General features: G+C 42.7%; 1 protein-coding gene across 3 annotated transcripts in view; it reads left to right on the forward strand.

The window, feature by feature from the left end:
* The first annotated feature begins 656 nt into the window (after positions 1–656).
* Positions 657–19569, forward strand: part of SUCLG2 (succinate-CoA ligase GDP-forming subunit beta) — a 341482-nt gene continuing 322569 nt past the window's right edge. For 2 of the 3 annotated variants that reach the window (XM_006070058.4, XM_025273081.2), the window contains exon 1: positions 854–1006. In XM_006070058.4, coding sequence (XP_006070120.1) covers positions 923–1006 — 84 coding nt within the window. In that variant the 5' untranslated portion in view covers positions 854–922. Of the gene's footprint in view, positions 1007–19569 lie in introns of all 3 variants that reach the window. The other variant, XM_044933774.1, reaches the window with a different exon arrangement.

Here is a 19569-nt window from a genome sequence, read left to right on the forward strand (position 1 = left end):
ATCATAGGCTCAAGAATAAAGTAAGGTTAAAAATTCGAAAATTATACTTTATAGGGCTGGGAGAAGAAAGCATGAGTTTGAAACTCTTTCAATCCTTATCAGATCTCAATAAGCAAGGAAACCTTGTGTCTCAGTTTTTTCTCCTGCAAAATGGGGATTTTTTTCATTGGTGCCTACTGGAAAGCTTGCTATGAACACTAAACAAGTCCTTATTTGTAAAGTGCCTGCCATATATTAAGCATATTTGCTAGCTATATTTATTCCACAGACAGTGCTTAGAGTCATGTAAACTGCAAGTAAATTCTTGGTCTTACTCTGGCGACTACACGTTTAAAATCCTTCAATACCTTTGTCTAAATCTTCACAAAGAGACAAAGTCTCACTAAAGGGTAGAGGGCCTCCACTGACCTCTTCAGGCCCGCTTGCTTCTCCCTTACTCCCTCAAGGTTCACCTCAAACACCGCTCCCCTACAGGAGCCCCTGAGGCCCCAGGACCAGAGCAGAGGCCTATCCCTCACATGGCATCCCATACTGGCCGCTCCTCAGAGCATTCCCTGGAACCAGCAACAGGCATTGGTCTCTCGCTCCAGGGCACTTTAAGTCCACGACCGCTGGGCTCTGGGTGGGTTTTCGCTCCCATTGTGACCCGCGGTAGCGCGAGGAGGAGGCTCCAAATACTGAAAATGAATTTGGGGCCGAGGTGGCGGTCGTCGTGGGTGACGCAGGGCTTCGACAGGGGCTCCCTCAGGAGTGTGGCCGCGTCCCAGGGTCACCAGGCGCTCCCTACCTAGCGGAGGGGGCGTGGCTGGCGGCTGGCGGCAGGCGGCGGGCGGCCCCGCCCCTTCCCCCTCCCTTCCTCTTCCAGCCCCCTCCCGCCCTGCCGGCACCCCGTCAGGATCCCCTTGCTGGTTTCCTGGATAAGATGGCGGCCCCCGTGGGAGCGCAGGCCCGGAAACTTCTGAGAGACCTGGCGCTCCGGCCCCCGCTCCTGGCGGCCAGGTCCCAGGTGAGCGGACCCCTTGGTGGGGGCCTCGAGCAGCCGTTGGTCCCCTTCCGTCCCCTTCTGCCCTCTTCTTCCTCGTACCGGGTGCGCGGTCGCCGCGGCGCCACACCTGTGGAGAGGACGCGCGGTGCTGCGTCTGGGGCGCACGAGGGACCCCAGTACCCTCTGCTTCATGTGTGTGTGTGGGGGGTCCCGGTCTGAGGGGTTAATGACAGCCGGGACCACCTCAGAGTGAGAGCCACCCAACTCCCAGTTGTCGCTGACGTGGATTCCCTCAGCGTCGGGGAGGGCGCCGGGCCCTGTACCAGGCTCTGCACAGGCAACTTCAGGAAAAGTTCCTGGAAACGGGGTTTGAGGTCCTGAGATGTTATTGTGTTGCCAACACACACCGCTACCCCCCACAGCCCCACCACACACACGGGGTTTGAAGTCCTGAGGTTTATTGTGTTGCCAGCTCACACACACACACACACACACACACACAACCAAAACACAACGTATACGTTGAGAAATACATTTTTTTTGAGGCATTTATTGAAGACTGTATCCTGAGGAAGTTTCTGGATAGTTCTGAGGAATTGTTGGAAAGAGGTAGGGGAGGAGCCAGGATTTATAGGAGTTTTTGCTGGAAAACAAACAAAAACCAAACCTTGTTGTGGAAGTTTAAAAGGTTAAGACTAATCACAAAATATAGATATGACAAGTTAGTGATTTTGATGCTTTTCTCCATATGGAAGGTGTAAGAGTCTGGACATATTGAAATTTTCCCTTTGATATGCATCTTAACTTTATCTAGGACCTGTTTACCGTTCCCCTGAATCCTCAGTTCCCCTCAGGGTGCACTGTATGGGACCACTGCAGTGGCTGCTGCTTTGATGGTAGGCAACATTACTGTTTACTATAATGGCAGGAAACTCTTTTTTCTTGTCCTCAGTTACCTGTTCTGAGGTAACTGCCAGTCCTCAGTCGCCAGTCCTGGTTTTGAACCCATTTGTTAGGCCATGTGATGAAGGTTCCTAGAAACCCACCCCAGCCTTGCTGGTTTAGTAACTCACTTCCTGGCGTGAGCTGCCTGCTTTTGCCGACTGGCAGAGTTGGGTGTGGGTATGGGGTGCTGAGACGGTGAAATGAGGGGGTCAAGGAGAATGATGGGAAATGTCCTTCCTCAATTTAGTGAAAATTCAGTCCTGTCATTGGAACACATTCGAGTGTTGGCCTTGTCCTCTTTCTCCTTGTTTCTAGAGAATAAAATCCTAGGAGGGCCAATGATGGACACTGAATAGCTATTAGAACTTGGCCTCTAGGAGATTTTACTTTCTGTAGGTGGCAAGAGCCGCAGTAGCCAGAAGGCCTTTGGGGATTTATGAGTTGGTGATGACTCTTGGAGAAATGACTCAAGTACTCAACTTTTTATTCTCTGTTAGAAATATCTCTTCCCTTTTGAAGAAAACGATATGGGGCTTGGCCACAGCACAGCCTTGTCCTTTTTCCCATTTTTAATTGATGAGAGACAAATGATCATTCCTGCAGTTTTATCTAGGATGTGCATAGTATTTTTTTTTTTTAATTGAAAGATAGCCACTGATGATTTTTTGAGTTACTCTAAACTTTGGTTAATTATAACATCTGAGTTATTCTTTTTTTCTTTTCTTTTCCTGACTTCTAATTTGTATGTTTGTGTTAATGCAAATTTAAAAGGTGCTAATAACATTACTGTAATATCTTTAACAGGCACTTGACACTATGGTAGGATAGCAAAGGGAATGGTGGCTTTTGTCTAATTAAAATCACTAATAACTGTTGTAATAGAGTAAGGGGAATACCTCCAGGTGATCAAGTTCCATTCATTAAATGTTAGAAAAAAACCAAGAATTGTGGTGCTAACTATGAAAGTAGAGTTGAATTGATGAGAAACATGAGGCCTAAGGCAGTGAAAATTCGAGCAAAAGAAGTAATTGTATAGAAAAATCCAAGTGTTTGGCTGAAGATAGGGCTTCTTGCCTTACTCAGAAATGGGAGCCTGAATACAACACTTTAGAAAATCTGGGTGGGGGATACTCTTGGTTTGGCAAGAAAACTGGGTAAAAGAATCTTCTGCCTCACTCTATCTGAAAACTTTGATTTACGTACTTGTAGATGAAGTGTCCTGTGAACACAAACTTAGGAGATGAAAATTCTTTTTTTTAAGTCAAGAATAGTACACAGTGTTCAAGAACTGGAAATGGGCATTAGCAAGTGTCTGATCCAAAAAACTCATTTCACAGGTCAAAAAATGGAGCACTAACGAAGTTCAAGGACTTGTTCAAGGTTATAAAGAGAGTTTGTGGCAGAGCTGATTCCAGGTTAAAGGTTTTCTTTTCAGTTTCCATTATACCAGTTTCTGGTATAAGTTTCTTCATGAAAATACATTATAACAGCATGTAAGTTAGTCTGCAGAGCATAGAGTAAGTAACCATGACCACTACTGATCCATTTTAATTTTTTCTTTGCAAACATCTTAGGAAAAAAAAAAAAAAATACGGAGAAGCAATGGCACCCCACTCCAGTACTCTTGCCTGGAGAATCCCATGGATGGAGGAGCCTGGTGGGCTGCAGTCCATGGGGTCGCTAGGAGTCTGAGTGACTGAGCGACTTCACTTTCACTTTCACTTTTCACTTTCATGCACTGGAGAAGGAAATGGCAACCCACTCCACTGTTCTTGCCTGGAGAATCCCAGGGACGGGGGAGCCTGTTGGGCTGCCGTCTATGGGGTCGCACAGAGTCGGACACGACTGAGGCGACTTAGCAGTAGCAGTAGAAAAAATAAATGTTATGTAAGGAGCCCTTTTCATATTATTGGGTGTTTCTTTGTATCTGCTCCACCTGTCTATGCATTTGTGTTGTGTTTACTTACTCCCTTGCCCAGGGCAGACATTACACTTGAATAGGACCCTGTTTATCCAGGAAACTTTAGAATCCTCCCGAAGTGACTCAGAAATCGGTTGCTATTCTTGGCTCAGACCTACTTTGTGCCATGCCCTGTGCAAAACTTTTGTGTGTATAGAGATAAAAGACCCAGTTTCTCATATATGCATCAATATATGATACATGTTTTTCTGACTTACTGCACTCTGTATGACAGATTCTAGTGATGACCTAGATGGGTGGGATGGGAGGGGGTAGGGAGATCTAAGAGGAAGGAGATATATGTATACATAGAGCTGATTCACTTTATTGTATAGCAGAAACTAACATAACATTGTAAAGAATGATAATCTTTAAAAAAAAAAAAAAAGACCCAGTTTCTGCTGTCAGAAGTAACTTCAACCACTCCCACAGAGCGCCGTAGAATGACACTATCTATCCCCTCCTCATAGTTAAATTTGCCACACATTCTTAGGGCTTCCCTTGTGGCTCAGCTGGTAAAGAATCCACCTGCAATGTGGGAGACCTGGGTTCGATCTCTGGGTTGCGAAAATCCCCTGGAGAAGGGAAAGGCTACCCACTTCAGTATTCTGGCCTGGAGAATTCCAAGGACATACAGTCCATGGGGTGGCAAAGAGTCGGACACGACTGAGTGACCTTCACTTTCACTTTCCTGGTGCTTAATGTTATTGACAAACTGGAGATAGTGAAGGACAGGGAAGCCTGGCGTGCTGCAGTCCTTGGGGTCACAAAGACTCAGACAAAGCTGAGCAACTGAACAACAACGAATATTGTTGACATTTTGTTTTCTCTGTTGTTGGGCCTCATGTAGTTAGCACCACAGTTCTTGTTTTTTTTCTAACACCTAATGACTTTTATTTGATGTTAGATCCTTAAAGGGCCACCCTTTTGCCATTTATTTTACATATATTTTTTTCTATTCAGTTTCTACCGGAAAAAGGCCTTTGAAGTGCTGATATTTGGGGATGGTAAACAAGACAGGTAGAGATCTTGGCCACATGATACTGTATTTTAATAGGGGTGGGAAATGGCTAGACTGTACTTACATAAACAGTAATGAAAATGATTTCAGCCAGTGACAGATGCTATGAAGAAAGTAAAACAAGGTCTTGGGGGTAGAAAATGAATAGTCTAGCCCAGATGGTGTGTCATAGATTAGTTTATCAAGGAAAACCAATTTGACAACTTGTTCTTTTTATTGTTTTGGTTTAATTTTTTTATTGCAATGTGTTCTTTGGAAGGACTGATGCTAAAGCTGAAACTCCAGTACTTTGGCCACCTCATGCGAAGAGTTGACTCATTGGAAAAGACTGATGCTGGGAGGGATTGGGGGCAGGAGGAGAAGGGGACGACAGAGGATGAGATGGCTGGATGGCATCACCAACTCGATGGACGTGAGTTTGAGTGAACTCCAAGAGATGGTGACGGACAGGGAGGCCTGGCGTGCTGTGATTCATGGGGTCGCAAAGAGTCGGACACGACTGAGTGACTGAACTGAACTGAACACATATACTAAAAACATGCATGTTATAAGTGAACAGTTTGAGTTTTCACAAACTGAACGTGTCCAGGTGATCAGATGCATATCAAGAAATTAATCATGTAGCAGCAACTCAGAGGACACCCTTGTGCGGTTACAGTATTCCTACTGAGAAAAGAGTAACTGGTCTCCTGAATTAAGTCACCACACACTGGTTTTGTTTTGTACTTTAAGTAAATGGAATTATATGCACTCATGTAATCAACATTATGAGATCCTGGAGGTGGCATTTTCACATTTGAACTGAGACCTGAGTAATGAAAAGTAGCCAACCAGGTGACTTGACATTCTGGGAAAGAGAGGACAGCAAATGCAAAGGCCCTTAGGTATGGCCTGAACTCAGCATATCCAGACCATTAAAGAGGTGGAACATGATAGTACTAGTCATGATGTATAAGGTAGGCAGGGCCTGGATCAAGTAGGGCCTTGCAGGGTCTGGTAAGGAGTTTTTAAAAACTTATAGTTCTTGCATGACCTACCCACAGATTTTCAGCTAGTAAAAAATAGCTGAATCCAAGTCTGGGTGCCAAAGGCCAGGCATGTAATTATAGTGCGCTCTCTATTATAAATAGCACAATATAGCAAGGCACAGCCTTATTGGGCACTGAAATGAGCCCGTTACATTAGTCATGTCTTAGGAGAAGTCTTGATTGAGGGCACTGAGTTTAAATGTTTAATGGTAATCTAATCATGGTATTTAGCTTTTTAGTATGTTTACCCTCTCATAATGGTTGGGTGCAGTTCACAGAGCTGTTCTGTTGTAGGAGAAGCAGAGACATTGTGGGAAACACAGTCCCTGAGGCCCCTAGCTGTACAGTCCTTGGTGTGTGATTCTCTAAAAAGCCCACAGTTTCTGTCCAGGAACTCAGGGAGGAATGTGCCTTGTTGAGGGAAATGGAAACCATGCCCCTGCTGTTGTATACCTTACAATAGTTGATTCCAGCTTGATTTTCTGCTCTTTTCCAGAAGTGGGAAAAGAAAGATAGATGGCTGGCTTTTAGAAGTGAAGGCTGAAGCCTACATGGAAATTTTTAATCAGCTAAATATGGCTGTGGAGGCTGCATTGGAAGTTGTGACTGACCTTTATCTGCCTTCTTGCCTAGAAGAATAAATATCTGACTTTTTTTTCTTTTTAAAAATGAAGTACAACTGCAGTATCCTTAGAAAAGGAAATTCATGTCAAATACTTTAGATGCTAAACTACTGATTTCTGTGTGGGGAAGATCTTTAAGTGATAGCTCATCCCAAGTTGGTTTTGTTTATTCAGAAGGAAGCATTTCTTTCAGGGATGAGAGATGGAGTACACAGACCTACAGTCACGAGAATCTTGCTGCCCTTGTATCCTGGTCCAATTCTATAGGCACAATGCCCAGAAACTCACTGACATATCTTGTGTTTTGGGGAGGAAAAGCAGTTATATATGCAACTTCAGATCATTTGTCTTTCAACTCGTTTTACTATTCACTCAATCTGGTATTGCCTTTTGCTAGCTACATCCATCATTCTCTGTTACTTGATGAAAACATTTGCCTGAAGAATTTGAGAGATTTCTATACATTTGAGCAAATAATAAAATCAGTATGTGTGTGTGCTGGGTGTGCTTAGTCATGTACAACTCATTTGCAACTCCTTGGACTGTAGCCTGCCAGGCTCCTCAGTCCATGGGATTTTCCAGGTGAGAAAACTAGAGAGAATTGCCATTTCCTTCTCTAGGGTATCTTCCCGACCCAGGGATCGAACCCATTGTCTCTTGCATCTCCTGAACTGGCAGGCGGATTCTTTACCACTGCGACACCTGGGAAGCAGTGCAGAAAGTCAGTATATTGATGAAATTTTGGGAAATGACATTAGAATTAGTCTGGTAAAGATGTAGGAGAAGGCATGCCAGGTGGAGTGGATTATGGGCCAAGGCAGAGGAGAGAGAGATGGGGCGATTAGAGCAGTCATTGCAGCAGACATGAAAGGCTGGTGGAGAACTTTTAGGCAAATGAGGAAGGAAAGAAGGGCTGTAGAAAGGCCAGAATTTGCCATGATGCTGAACTACATAACTGAACATCAAGCACATATTGTTCACTTAGTAAATATTTTCTGAATGCTTAGTCTTTGCCCAGTGCTATTTATTGTAAGCTCCCTGAAGGCAGAGACTATTTATAGGGAAGACTATCTTCCCTATAAATCTAGTGCTTTAGAGAATGTACCATGAGTGAGGGAGTGCAGGAAGAAGACACATAGCCCTACCCTCAGGGGGCTCATAGTCTAGTGGCAAAACTGGCGTGTAAACCAATAATCATACTGCAGCATTGTGAGATCAGTAGAGCTATGTTTTTAGTCCTCTAAGAGAAGGCAATGGCACCCCACTCCAGTACTCTTGCCTGGAAAATCCCATGGACGGAGGAGCCTGGTAGGCTGCAGTCCACGAGGTCGCTAAGAGTCGGACACGACTGAGCCACTTCACTTTCACTTTTCACTTTCATGCATTGGAGAAGGAAATGGCAACCCTCTCCAGTGTTCTTGCCTGGAGAATCTCAGGGACGGGGCAGCCTGGCGGGCTGCCATCTATGGGGTCGCACAGAGTCGGACACGACTGAAGCGACTTAGCAGCAGCAGCAATAGCAGCAGCAAGGCACTGTTAGAGGCACTTGCTTTCTCCTCTGCGTGAAATGCTGTTCCTTCTGATCTCAGGCATTGTTCTCCTCTCCCATCATTCAGCTTATCATTCAACTTTCTGATTCTAAGTAGTTTTCCAACAGGGTTTTTTCTATATAAGATATTATCTGACTGACCTTCCCCCCGAGACTATTTTCTGCTTCTCACCTGCTTTTTAACACTTTGTGCTGTGCTTTGTCGCTCAGTTGTGTCCGACTCTTTGCTAGCCCATGGACTGTCACCCGCCAAGCTACTCTGTCCATGGTGATTCTCCAGGCAAGAATACTGGATTGAGTTGCCATGCTCTCCTCCCGGGAATCTTCCCAACCCAGGGATCAAACCCAGGTCTCCTGCATTGCAGGTGGATTCTTAATCACTTTATTTGGTAGTTTATTATGTGTTTTTATTTCTTTGTTTTATTATCTGTCTTCCTTCCTTTCCCACAAATGTAAGAATGTAAAGTCTGTGAGGGTAAAGATTGTTCTTATGCACTCCTATTTTACCAGTCTGCCTGACCAGGTATCCAGTAAGCTTTGGTGGTTTAGATGAATTCATGGAGTGCAGAGAACAAGAGACAGGTAAGTAACAGAGAAGTTGAGGATTGATGCCCACGTGACTCAGTGGGTAAAGAATCCACCTGCAGTGTAGGAGATGCAGGAGACACCAGTTTGATTCCTAGGTTTGGAAGATCCCCTGGAGGAGGCCATGGCATCCCAGTCTAGTATTCTTGCCTGGAGAATCCCATGGACAGAGGAGCTTGGCGGGCTGTAGTCCATGGGGCTGCAAAAGAGTTGGACATGACTGAAGTGACTGAGCACGCACACACACAGATAATTTAGGCAAGTGAGAAAGGAAAAGTCTGGTGGTGAAAGGGCTTTCATAATAATAGTACTGTGCATTCATATGTGATGATTTCTGTGCAAAGTGATTTCTGTGCATGATTTCCTTAAACCTTACATGTTACTGCAGGCAGATTGTACTGTCTTCATATTACATGTAACAGAGCAGAGGCATAGACCAGTCACGTAATAACTTGCTTAAAATCACAGGGCCTGGGAGTCACCTGCATTATGATGATACCTGTTAAAACAGTAAGTTATGTTACCAGATGGTCCTGTTTGACCTGAACTGTTTAATTATGCTGATTGCTTACCTTTCCACATCTTTTTGTCCCTGAGGGATGGATACCTTAGTGTTGGAACTTATGCTAATTTATTGTTGTTCAGTCACTAAGTTGTGTCAGGCTCTTTGTGACCCCATGGACTGTAGCACAGCAGGCTTCCCTGTCCTTTACCATCTCCCAGAGTTTGCCCAAAGTCATGTCCATTGAGTTGGTGATGCCATCCAACCATCTCATCCTCTTTTGGCCCCTTCTGTTCCTTCCTCAATCTTTCCCAGCATCAGAATCTTTTCCAGTGAACTGGCTTTTTGCATCAGGTGGCCAAAGTATTGGATATTCACCTTCAGCATCAGTCCTTCCAATGGATATTCAGAGTTGATTTTCTTTAGGATTGACTAGTTTGATCTCCTTGCTGTCCAAGGGACTCTAAAGAATCTTCTCCAGTACCACAGTTTGAAAGCATCAATTCTTCAGCACTCAGCCTTCTTTATGATCCAAGTCTCACATTTGTACATGACTACTGGGAAAACCAAAGCTTTGACTAGATGGATGTTTGCTGGCAAAGTGATGTCTCTGCTTTTTAATATGCTGTCTAGCTTGGTCATAGCTTTTCCTTCCAAGGAGCAAGTGTCTTTTAATTTTATGGCTGCAGACACCATCTACAGTGATTTTGGAGCCCAAGAAAATAAAATCTGTCACTATTTCCACTTTTTCCCTTTCTATTTGCCATGAAATGATGGGACTAGATCCCATGATCTTAGTTTTTTGGATGTTGAGTTTTAAGTCAGCCTTTTCGCTTTCTTCTTTGACCCTGATCAAGAGGCTCTTTAACGTAGATGGACTAATCAACTTTTCATGATTGTCTTCTTATCTGGCTCTTTTGTTGTTCTTTAATCTCCCAGTCATGTCTGACTCTTCGTGACCCCATGGACTATAGCATGCCAGGCTTCCCTGTGCTTCAGCATCTCCCAGAGCTTGCTCAAACTCATATCCATTGAGTGGGTGATATCGTCCATCTGAGTCTTATCAGCCTCTTATCCGACACCCTCCTTTCTGGGCTCCAGGGTCTGGGAAGCAGGAGAAAAGGGTATGATTTCTGTATTAAAATAGGACTAAATTCAAATTCTAGGTCTGCCAAAATCTAGCTCTACACATTACTGAACGTGACTGACCCTCAATTTCTTGTTCTCTAAAAGGAGATATTTCTTACAGACGGTTACAAAGATTGAGTGAGATGATATGCATGACATCTGACGTTCTGGTTAGATGGTAGGCTCAGAGTCATTATTTCTCTTGCAGTGAATTTTCGAAGCTAAATTTAGTTGGTTTATAAATTTAGGCATTATTAAGTCAGAATAGTTTTCCTTTCCCAGATTTGGTAAGCATTTATCATTTGCTGCCATGTCAGGGTTAGGCATTTCCAAATGTTTTATTTCACTTAATCCTGTAGCAACCACGTGAAACAGGTGATTATTCTCAGTTTACATCTAGGGATCTCGAGGCTCAGAGAGTTGAAGGCCTGTCTCCTGGGCCCCAGTTCTCATTGCAAAGATGGGGTGAAAGTCTGGTGAGGCTTAAGGTGGCAGTAGGGAAGGTCACATAGGGAGCTCAGTTGCACCATCCTGGATGTTGCTTCATTCCAGAAATGTTTGCACATCTTAGTGTTGACTTAGTAGCTATGGTTTCTGTACCTCATGTGCGTCAAAGATTTGAGGTGGGTGGACACCCAAACACTAGATTACAGTGCTTGGCATGTACCCAAGGGCAACTGGCATATGCCCTTCACTGTCTGCCCAGCACACAGCACTGCCTTTAGTGTTTCAGGAATACTGAACAAACTGTGAGAGGCTTTGGAGAGTGAGTTTTGGGGAATGGTGATAGAGGATAGAGTTTTCTAGTATTCTGAGTTCAGACTTCGATCAATGTGCTGATTATGTTGCCAGCTTTTGTCCCTTTCTAGAATGAGTCCAATAATACAGTACCTGAATACTAGTCACAAAAGCATAAATTTCTAACATTTACCTTTAAAATTTATTTTTATTTTAAAATGAAGGAGTTTGATATAATGTTTGAGTTGATATTTGAGACATGGCAAAGCTTAAGGAATAGGTTTGTGTAAGTTTGGGGCGTAAGAATAGGGGTGGACTAAGAGGGGGTGGATCTTTTTCTACCCTCATTTCTCCATGAGCTTATCCCATTTTCATTTCTAGGCTGTCTTAGGTCCAGGGTTGTGACCCAAGGATCCTGAGGAATTGGATAAGGTGCCTTGTGAAGTTAGAGGTCAGGGAGCAGTGAGAGATGAGGTTGGAGACATAAGCAGGGGCAAAATTTTGCTAATCCTGTGAGTCTGGTAATGCAGTTAAGATTAGTTCTTGAGGACAAGGGGAGCCATTGAAGTGTTTTAGACAGTGGGATGGCAGGGGCAGCTTTATCCTTTAGAGTATTCCTTCTGCATGTAGTGTGGAGAGGGTTGGAGGGTTGTAAGTATGGAAATCATTCAGGAGATTGTTGTACTGTTTGAGTGCTGGTAGTAATTATGCCCAGGATAATAGACACAAACCAGGACTGGACTCACACTGCGTGGGTTTAAGTCTTGCCCTCAACACTGGTTATCTTTGTGATGTGTGAAAATTATTTACATATTTTATTACAAGATTCATTTTTTTTTTTCTTTTTCACATTTCAACATCTCTGAAAACTGAATGTGTTTGTAGACTTGTGTCCCAGATTGAGGAACAATTTTTTGTTTTTCCCTCAAGTGGTGGAAGTGAAAAAAGATGAGGGTTTTGGATCAAAATCAGGGTGACCACATAATTTATTGTCAAATCAGGATACTTTTCAGAGTGAATGTGAGCTCTGTGAGTAATTACACCAGCGCATGTAAGAGAAACCCAAGCTGTGCCTGGAAAACTGATATATGGTCCTTCTAACTAAAATGGACTGAATGGTGGCGGTCAGGATAGAAGAGAAACATTGGCATTATTAAGGAAAGAGGCTGAACAAGATTCATGCTTTCTCTGCTGGATCTCCATTGCTGGCTTCTTCTCTCCATGTACCAAAAAGGTGATAAAAGGCTGTTTACCGTCCCTTGGCAGAGAAGGTCTGAGTTGCTGTAGTTGTGAAAGATCCTTCCTTATCTCTGCCATGGAACCATGTGCTCTGTCCTTATGCTCAGGTGTTCTCTGGACATGTTGTTATGGCCTACAAAACAAGAACAGGTGAATAAAAGAAGAGAAATATAAAGACCCATAAATTTGCCAGGCTTGCAAAGTGCAGGTTTCTAAACTTGAGCACAAAGAAGAGCTTTCCCAAGTCCCAAGCCTACCTTATCCAGTATTCACAGCATTCTGGGCCCTGTGGAATCATGCCATCTGGCTTAGTTATTTCCTTTTGTGCTCTCACCCTTGTATGGACGATGCAGTTGATTGTTATGCCTTCTTTGGTTGAAAGATCTCCTTGGACTTATCTCAAGCAGGTAAAAAAAGAGAAAGATTTATTGAAAAGGACACATACCAGAACTGAAGATTAATCTTCCTTGATGTTGGCTCCTCTGTGGATCTTCGTTTGTGTTAACTGGTTGCTACTAGGGGTACTATTTCTCTATAACTTCCACCTGCCCATAACCTTGTCCATTCTTTGGTCCACTCCAGCTTCCTAACCCTAATACATCATCCATCTCTGTCTCTCAGAATGTTACAGTTTTAATAACAAGAACATCTCATTGATCTAGCTTATCATTTTGCTCTAATGTTCAAGTCACTGGCCAGCTGCAAGATTGGATGCTGCTTTGTAAAGTATGCATCTCTGCCCTTCCATTTGTGGTTGAGGTAGGGAGGTCTTGGAGAGGAGCAGCATCATAGCCTCTTGAGTAGGAGGTCTCTGGGTGCAGTGTTGGTGGGGTGGCCTGATCCATTTAGAGTTCCTTTATGAACTGCTATTAACTTGTCCATCTTCTTCTCCAAGTTCACATGTTCACTTTTGCTTTGTTTCCTTTTTTGCGTTCTCAAATTTCTGAAAATTGTCTCACTTTTCACTTGGCTGGTCTTAGGCTAATTTATTGGAAATTAAGGTGAGGATGAGATAGTTGGAAAGCATCACCGACTCAAAGAATGTGAATTGAAGCAAACTCTGGGAGATGGTGAAGGACAGGGAAGTCTGGCATGTTGCAATCCATGGGGTCACAGAGAATCAGACACAACTTAGTGACTAAATAACAAGGTGATGTAGTGGCTTTGTTTTAGACCATTTTCTTATCACAATGAAATAATTCTCTGGAGAAAATTATTAAGTGGGAAAAGGGTTATCATGGCAATCATCCAAATAGTCACGTGAGTGTTTTCAAGACAAATGTAGAAAGCAGGCTTTATGTGGCCCTGGAATACTTCTCAGCTTTGTTTGGAGTAATAATCTGATTTGAAGTAACCCAACTTCTCTTGGGTTCATCTCCACTTTACACTTCCCTAAGAGGATTTGTTTGGGTTCTTTTGCCATCACTCAATAAAAACCTGCTATATTGGGCAGGACTTCCTTGAAGCTATCTGCAGAGGGTGCTGGCTCCAACATTAATCCCTGGTGCAGTCATGTGGGACTCAGCACAGGATTTATTTCATTTAAACCATAAGTAGGAAAACTATATTTTATCCTTGAAACTGGGGCACTTTTGGTAGTTAAAGGGAGCACTGCTAATAATTATGCAGAATACTAGGCTTCCCAGGTAGCCCAGACAGTACAAAATCTGCTTGCTATGCAGGAGACCCGGGTTTGATCCCTGGGTCGGGAGGATGACCTGGAGAAGGGAATGGCTATCCATTCCATTATTCTTACCTGGAGAATTCTATGAACAGAGGAGCCTGATGGGCTACAGTCCATGGAGTAGCAAAGAATCAGGACAAAACTAAGCAACTTTCACTTACTTACTTAATGGGCATAATTTGGAGATGGAAATGGCAACCCACTCCAGTATTCTTGCCTGGGAAATCCCATGGACAGAGGAGCCTGGTTGGCTGTAGTCCACGGGGTTGCAAAAGAGTCAGACACAACTTAATGACCACAACAGACATAAACCAGGACTGGAACCAGGCTGCTTGTATTCAGTCTCACTTGTGACGTGTAGTAGATTTGTGATCTTGTGGAAATTACGTATTTTATTATAAGACACTTTATGTTTTTCACATTTCAGCATCTTTGAAATATAGATGTGTTTTATCCTTGTGTCATAGATTGATTGGCAGGTTTTTCCTAGTGGTGCATTAAAGTGGTGCGAAAAAGTTGCTCATTCTTGAAACTTGATGAAATTTCTCTGTTTTTGGTTTTCTCTTCTATAAATTGTAGACAGTTACAGTAGTCACCTCCCAAAGTTATACTGAGGATTAACTGAGGCCCTGTATACCCTCTTAGCACCATGCCATAGATGATCAATAAATTTTAGTTATTGGTTTTTGTATTATTATCACTGACTTAAATTATATTTAAATCATAGTTAATTAAATCATATTATATAATGTGATTAAATTTCATTTAACTTAAATGTGTTCATTAAATATATTATCTAAATAAATATATTAAATAAGCTATCAATTAAAATGTAATAATTAAAGCAAATTGATGACGGTCAGTTAAAATAACTGCAGATGGTGACTGCTGCCATGAAATTAAATAACGTTTATTCCTTGGAAGAAAAATTATAACCAACCTAGACAGCATATTAAAAAGCAGAGGCATTACTTTGCCAACAAAGGTCCATCTAATCAAAGCTATGGTTTTTCCAGTAGTCATGTATGAATGTGAGAGTTGGACTATACAGAAAGCTGAGCACTGAAGAATTGATAGTTTTGAACTGTGGTGTTGGAGAAGACTCTTGAGAGTCCCTTGGACTACAGGAGATCCAACCAGTCCATCCTAAAGGAGATTAGTCCTGGGAAGGACTGATGCTGAAACTCCAATACTTTGGCCACCTGATGTGAAGAACTGACTCATTTGAAAAGACCCTGATGTTGGGAAAGATTGAGGGCAGGAGAAGGGTATGACAGAGGATGAGATGGTGGGATGGCATCACCGACTCAAAGGATGTGAGTTTGAGTAGATTCTGGGAGTTGGTGATGGACAGGGAGGCCTGGTATGCTGCAGTCCATGGGGTCGCAAAGAGTCCAGACATGACTGAGTGAGTGAACTGAACTGTATTAAAATATTATATTAACTATGTATAACAAATATATAGTTAAGTTCTGGCTACATAAATAATAAACAGAAGGGCTTTATTTTTGTAAAAAACCTCCTTTGATGTTTTTCCTGCTTTCCTTCTAAATCCCCTCAATATTGCAACTTGAAAGGGAGGTGAGCAATGTAAGCCAAGTCAGAGATCAGAAGAATTGAGGTGGGGAAATGGCAGGTAAGGAGAGAGAGAGGTTCCCTGTGGTGTCATGCTGATGTCAGGAGGGCTACAAGGAAATCTACAAGGAAATTTCTTGGGATAAGGACTTTCTTGCACTTAGCCCCAGATTGGGAGTGGAGACCAGCCTTTTAGATTTTTTTTTTACTTTACACTTTTTATTTTGTATTGGAGTATAGCTGATTAACAATGTTTTGATAGTTTCAGGCGAACAGTGAAGGGACTTAGTCATACACATACATGTGTTCATTCTCCCCCAAACTCCCCTCCCATTCAGGCTGCCACAATGAGCAGAGTTTTATGTGCTGTACAGCAGGTACTTGTTAGTTGTCCATCTAAAATGTAGCAGTGTGTACAAGTCCATCCACACTCCCTAAGTATCCCTTCCCACCAGCAACCATAAGTTCGTTCTCTAAATTTGTCTCTTTCTGTTTTGTAAGTTCATTTGTATCATTTCTTTTTTGATTCTGCATATAAATGATGTCCTATGATATTTTTCCTTCTCTGACTTACTTCATCAGTATGATGGTCTCTAGGTCCATCCACATAGCTGCAGAGGGCATTGTTTCATTATTTTTAATGGCTGAGTAATATTCCATTGCATATATGTGCCATCATCCTCTTTATCCATTCCTCTGTCAATGAACATTTAGGTTGCTTCCATGTCTTGGCTGTTGTAAACAGTGCTGCAGTGAACACTGGGGTGCATGTATCCTTTTGGATCATGTTTTCCTCCAGACGTATGCCTAGGAGTGAGATTGCAGGGTCATGTAGTAGGTCTAGTTTTAGTTTTTTAAGGAACCTCCATACTGTTCTCCATGGGCTTCCCAGGTGGCTTGGTGGTAAACAATCTGCTTGCCAGTGTAGGAGATGCAGGTTCAATCCCTGGGTAGGGAAAATCCCCTGGAGGAACAAATGGCAGCCTACTCTAATATTCTTGTCTGGAACATCCCATGGACAGAGGGGCCTGGCAGGCTGCAGTCGATGTGGTCACAAAGAGTTGGACATGGCTGAGAATGCAGAACAGTATTTGCCATTGCTGTTTAGTTGCTAAGTCATGTCTGACTTTTTTGCGACCTCAAAGACTGTAGCCTGCCAGGCTCCTCTGTCCATGGGATTTCCCAGGCAAGAATACTGGAGTTGGTTGCCATTTCCACCTCCAGGGGATCTTCCCAAATGCGAAATCGAGCCTGTATCTCTTGTGTCTCTTGCATTGGCAGGCAGGCTCTTTACCACTAGTGCCCCCTGGGAAGTTCCTGTTTTCCATAGGGGCTATACCATTTTACCTTCCCACCAATGGTGTGGGAGAGTTTCCTTCTCTACATACCCTTTCCAGCATTTATTGTTTATGGATTTTTATGATGATAGCCATTCTCCAGCCATTTATAATCAGAAAATGTTACACTTTCCAGCTTATATGTGGAGATCTCATTACATTTTTATAAGGAAACGATCTTTATCTTTTGTTTGATGTTACCACCTATGCTAGTGTTTTCCTAATTGCTGTCCAGATGACCACCTGGACTTTGAGGGATGTATTTGGGTTAACATAACTTTGAAATGAAGGGCAGAAAAACCACGTTTAATATGCAGTCTTATACCAGCCTTAGGGCTTACTTACATAGGTTTTTAATAAGTAATATAAAGAAAGCTGAGTGTTATTAATTATTTTTGATTAAGTGTATAAACTATTAATGGTAAGTGTTTGTTAAGATTCAGAACTTTTTTAAAGTGATGTATCGTTAAAGTTGAAAACCAACAATACAGAGAAAGAAAAGACTTCAGTTTTTAAGCTTTTTATAATTAGCATGAAAAAATAAATGTGCTATTTGGTTAGTTAGAAAAACTAAATTTTGAGATAGTGAAATTATAAACAAATTTTCCTCACTAATTTAAAAATAATGAAAAAAATGATGAAGGACTGAATGGTTGAGTGTGTAAGAGATAGGTTTCAAATGGAAGCAGAAGTCTTGTGACTGGTTTGGGGGAATGCCGAGCCTGGGGTCATAGATTCTAACATCAGTTCTAATGTATGAGTTTTTTAATACCAAGCAATTCTTGAGCAGTTGGGTGTCCTACAATGCAACTAAAGTCTGACACTGTTGACATGGAAATAGCATTAGATTCCACAAGTTAAGGGCACAGTCCAACATGACTGCTGCCATCCCACTTGAGAGACCAATATCAAATCTAGGGTGTCACATGTACTACTGCTCCACTGGTTATAGATTGGAGGTTCCCATGACCCCCTCCTCAGGTTTCATTAATTTGCTAGAGTGGCTCACAGATTGTAGAGAAACATTTTACTCATTAGATTACCAGTTTATTGTAAAAGGCTATAACCCAGGAACAGCCAGATTGAAGAGATGCCATAGGCGAAGTGTACAGGGAGGCTTATGAAGTGAAACACTCTCCCTCAGTCTCCACTTGTTGACCACACTTCTGCTCTCCCAATCTCCTGGCACACAGATTTTTATTACAGAGCCAGGATTGATTAAATCTTTGGCCTTCAGTGATTGAACTTAATCTCTAGCTCTCTCCCCTGCCTGGGGTGGAAGGGTGAGACTGAAAATTCTAACCCTCTAATCACTAGGTTGGTTCCCCTGGCAACCAACCCCCATCCTTAGGTTGAAAGTGAAAGTGTTAGTTGGTCAGTCCTGCAACCCTGTGGACGGTATCTGTCCATGCGATTTTTGAGGCAAGAATACTGGAGTGGGTTGCCATTTCCATTTCCAGGGGATCTTCCCAAGCCAGGAATCGAAGCTGAGTTCTCCTGCCTTGCAGGCAGATTCTTTACTGAGCCATCAGATAAGCCCTATCCTTAGGAACAATTCAGTTCAGCTGCTCAGTCATATCTGACGCTTTGCGACCCCATGGACTGCTGCACACCAGGCTCCTCTGTTTATCACCAACTCCTGGAGGTTGCTCAAACTCATGTCCTTCGAGTCGGTGATACCATCCAACCATCTGATCCTCTGTCGTCCGCTTCTCCTCCTGCCTTCAGTCTTTCTCATCATCAGGGTCTTTTCCAATGAGTCAGTTCTTCGCATCAAGTGGCCAAAGTATTGGAACTTCAGCCTCCGCATCAGTCCTTCCAATGAATATTCAAGACTGATTTCCTTTAGGATTGACTTGTTGGATCTCCTTGCAGTCCAAGGGACTCTAAAGAATCTTCTCCAACACCACAGTTCAAAACCATCAATTCTTCAGCACTCAGCTTTCTTTATGGTTCAACACTCACGTCCATACATGACTACTGGAAAAACTATAGCTTTGACTGGATGAATCTTTGTTGGCAAAGAAATGTCTCTGGTTTTTAATATGCTGTCTAGGTTTGTTATAGCTTTTCTTCCAAGGAGCAAGCCTCTTTTAATTTCATGGCTGCAGTCACCATTTGCAGTGATTTTGGTGCCCAAGAAAATAAAGTCTGTCACTGTTTCCATTGTTTCCCCATCTGTTTTCCTTAAGATACCTAGTGGCTTTTCAAAAATTGTCTCACTTACTTAACAAAGACACTTAAAAAAATTTTTTTTTGAATTTTAATTGGAGGCTAATGAGTTTATAATATTGGGGTGGTTTTTACCATACATTGACATGAATCAGCCATGGTGAACATGTGTCCTCCATCCCAGATGCCCCTCCCACCTCCCTCCCCATCCCTCCCCTCTGAGTTGTCCCAGTGCACTGGCTTTGAGTGTCTTGTTTCATGCATCGAACTTGGACTGGTCATCTGTTTCACATGTGGTAATATACATGTTTCAGTGCTATTCTCTCAAATCATCCCACCCTCGCCTTCTCCCACAGAGTCCAAAAGTCTGTTCTTTATATCTTTGTCTCTTTTGCTGTCTCACATATAGGGCCATCATTACCATCTTTCTAAATTCCATATATATGTGTTAATATACTGTATTTGTGTTTTTCTTTCTGACTTACTTCATTTTGTATA

Source organism: Bubalus bubalis, chromosome 21, assembly GCF_019923935.1.
Source record: "Bubalus bubalis isolate 160015118507 breed Murrah chromosome 21, NDDB_SH_1, whole genome shotgun sequence".
NCBI lineage: Eukaryota > Metazoa > Chordata > Mammalia > Artiodactyla > Bovidae > Bubalus > Bubalus bubalis.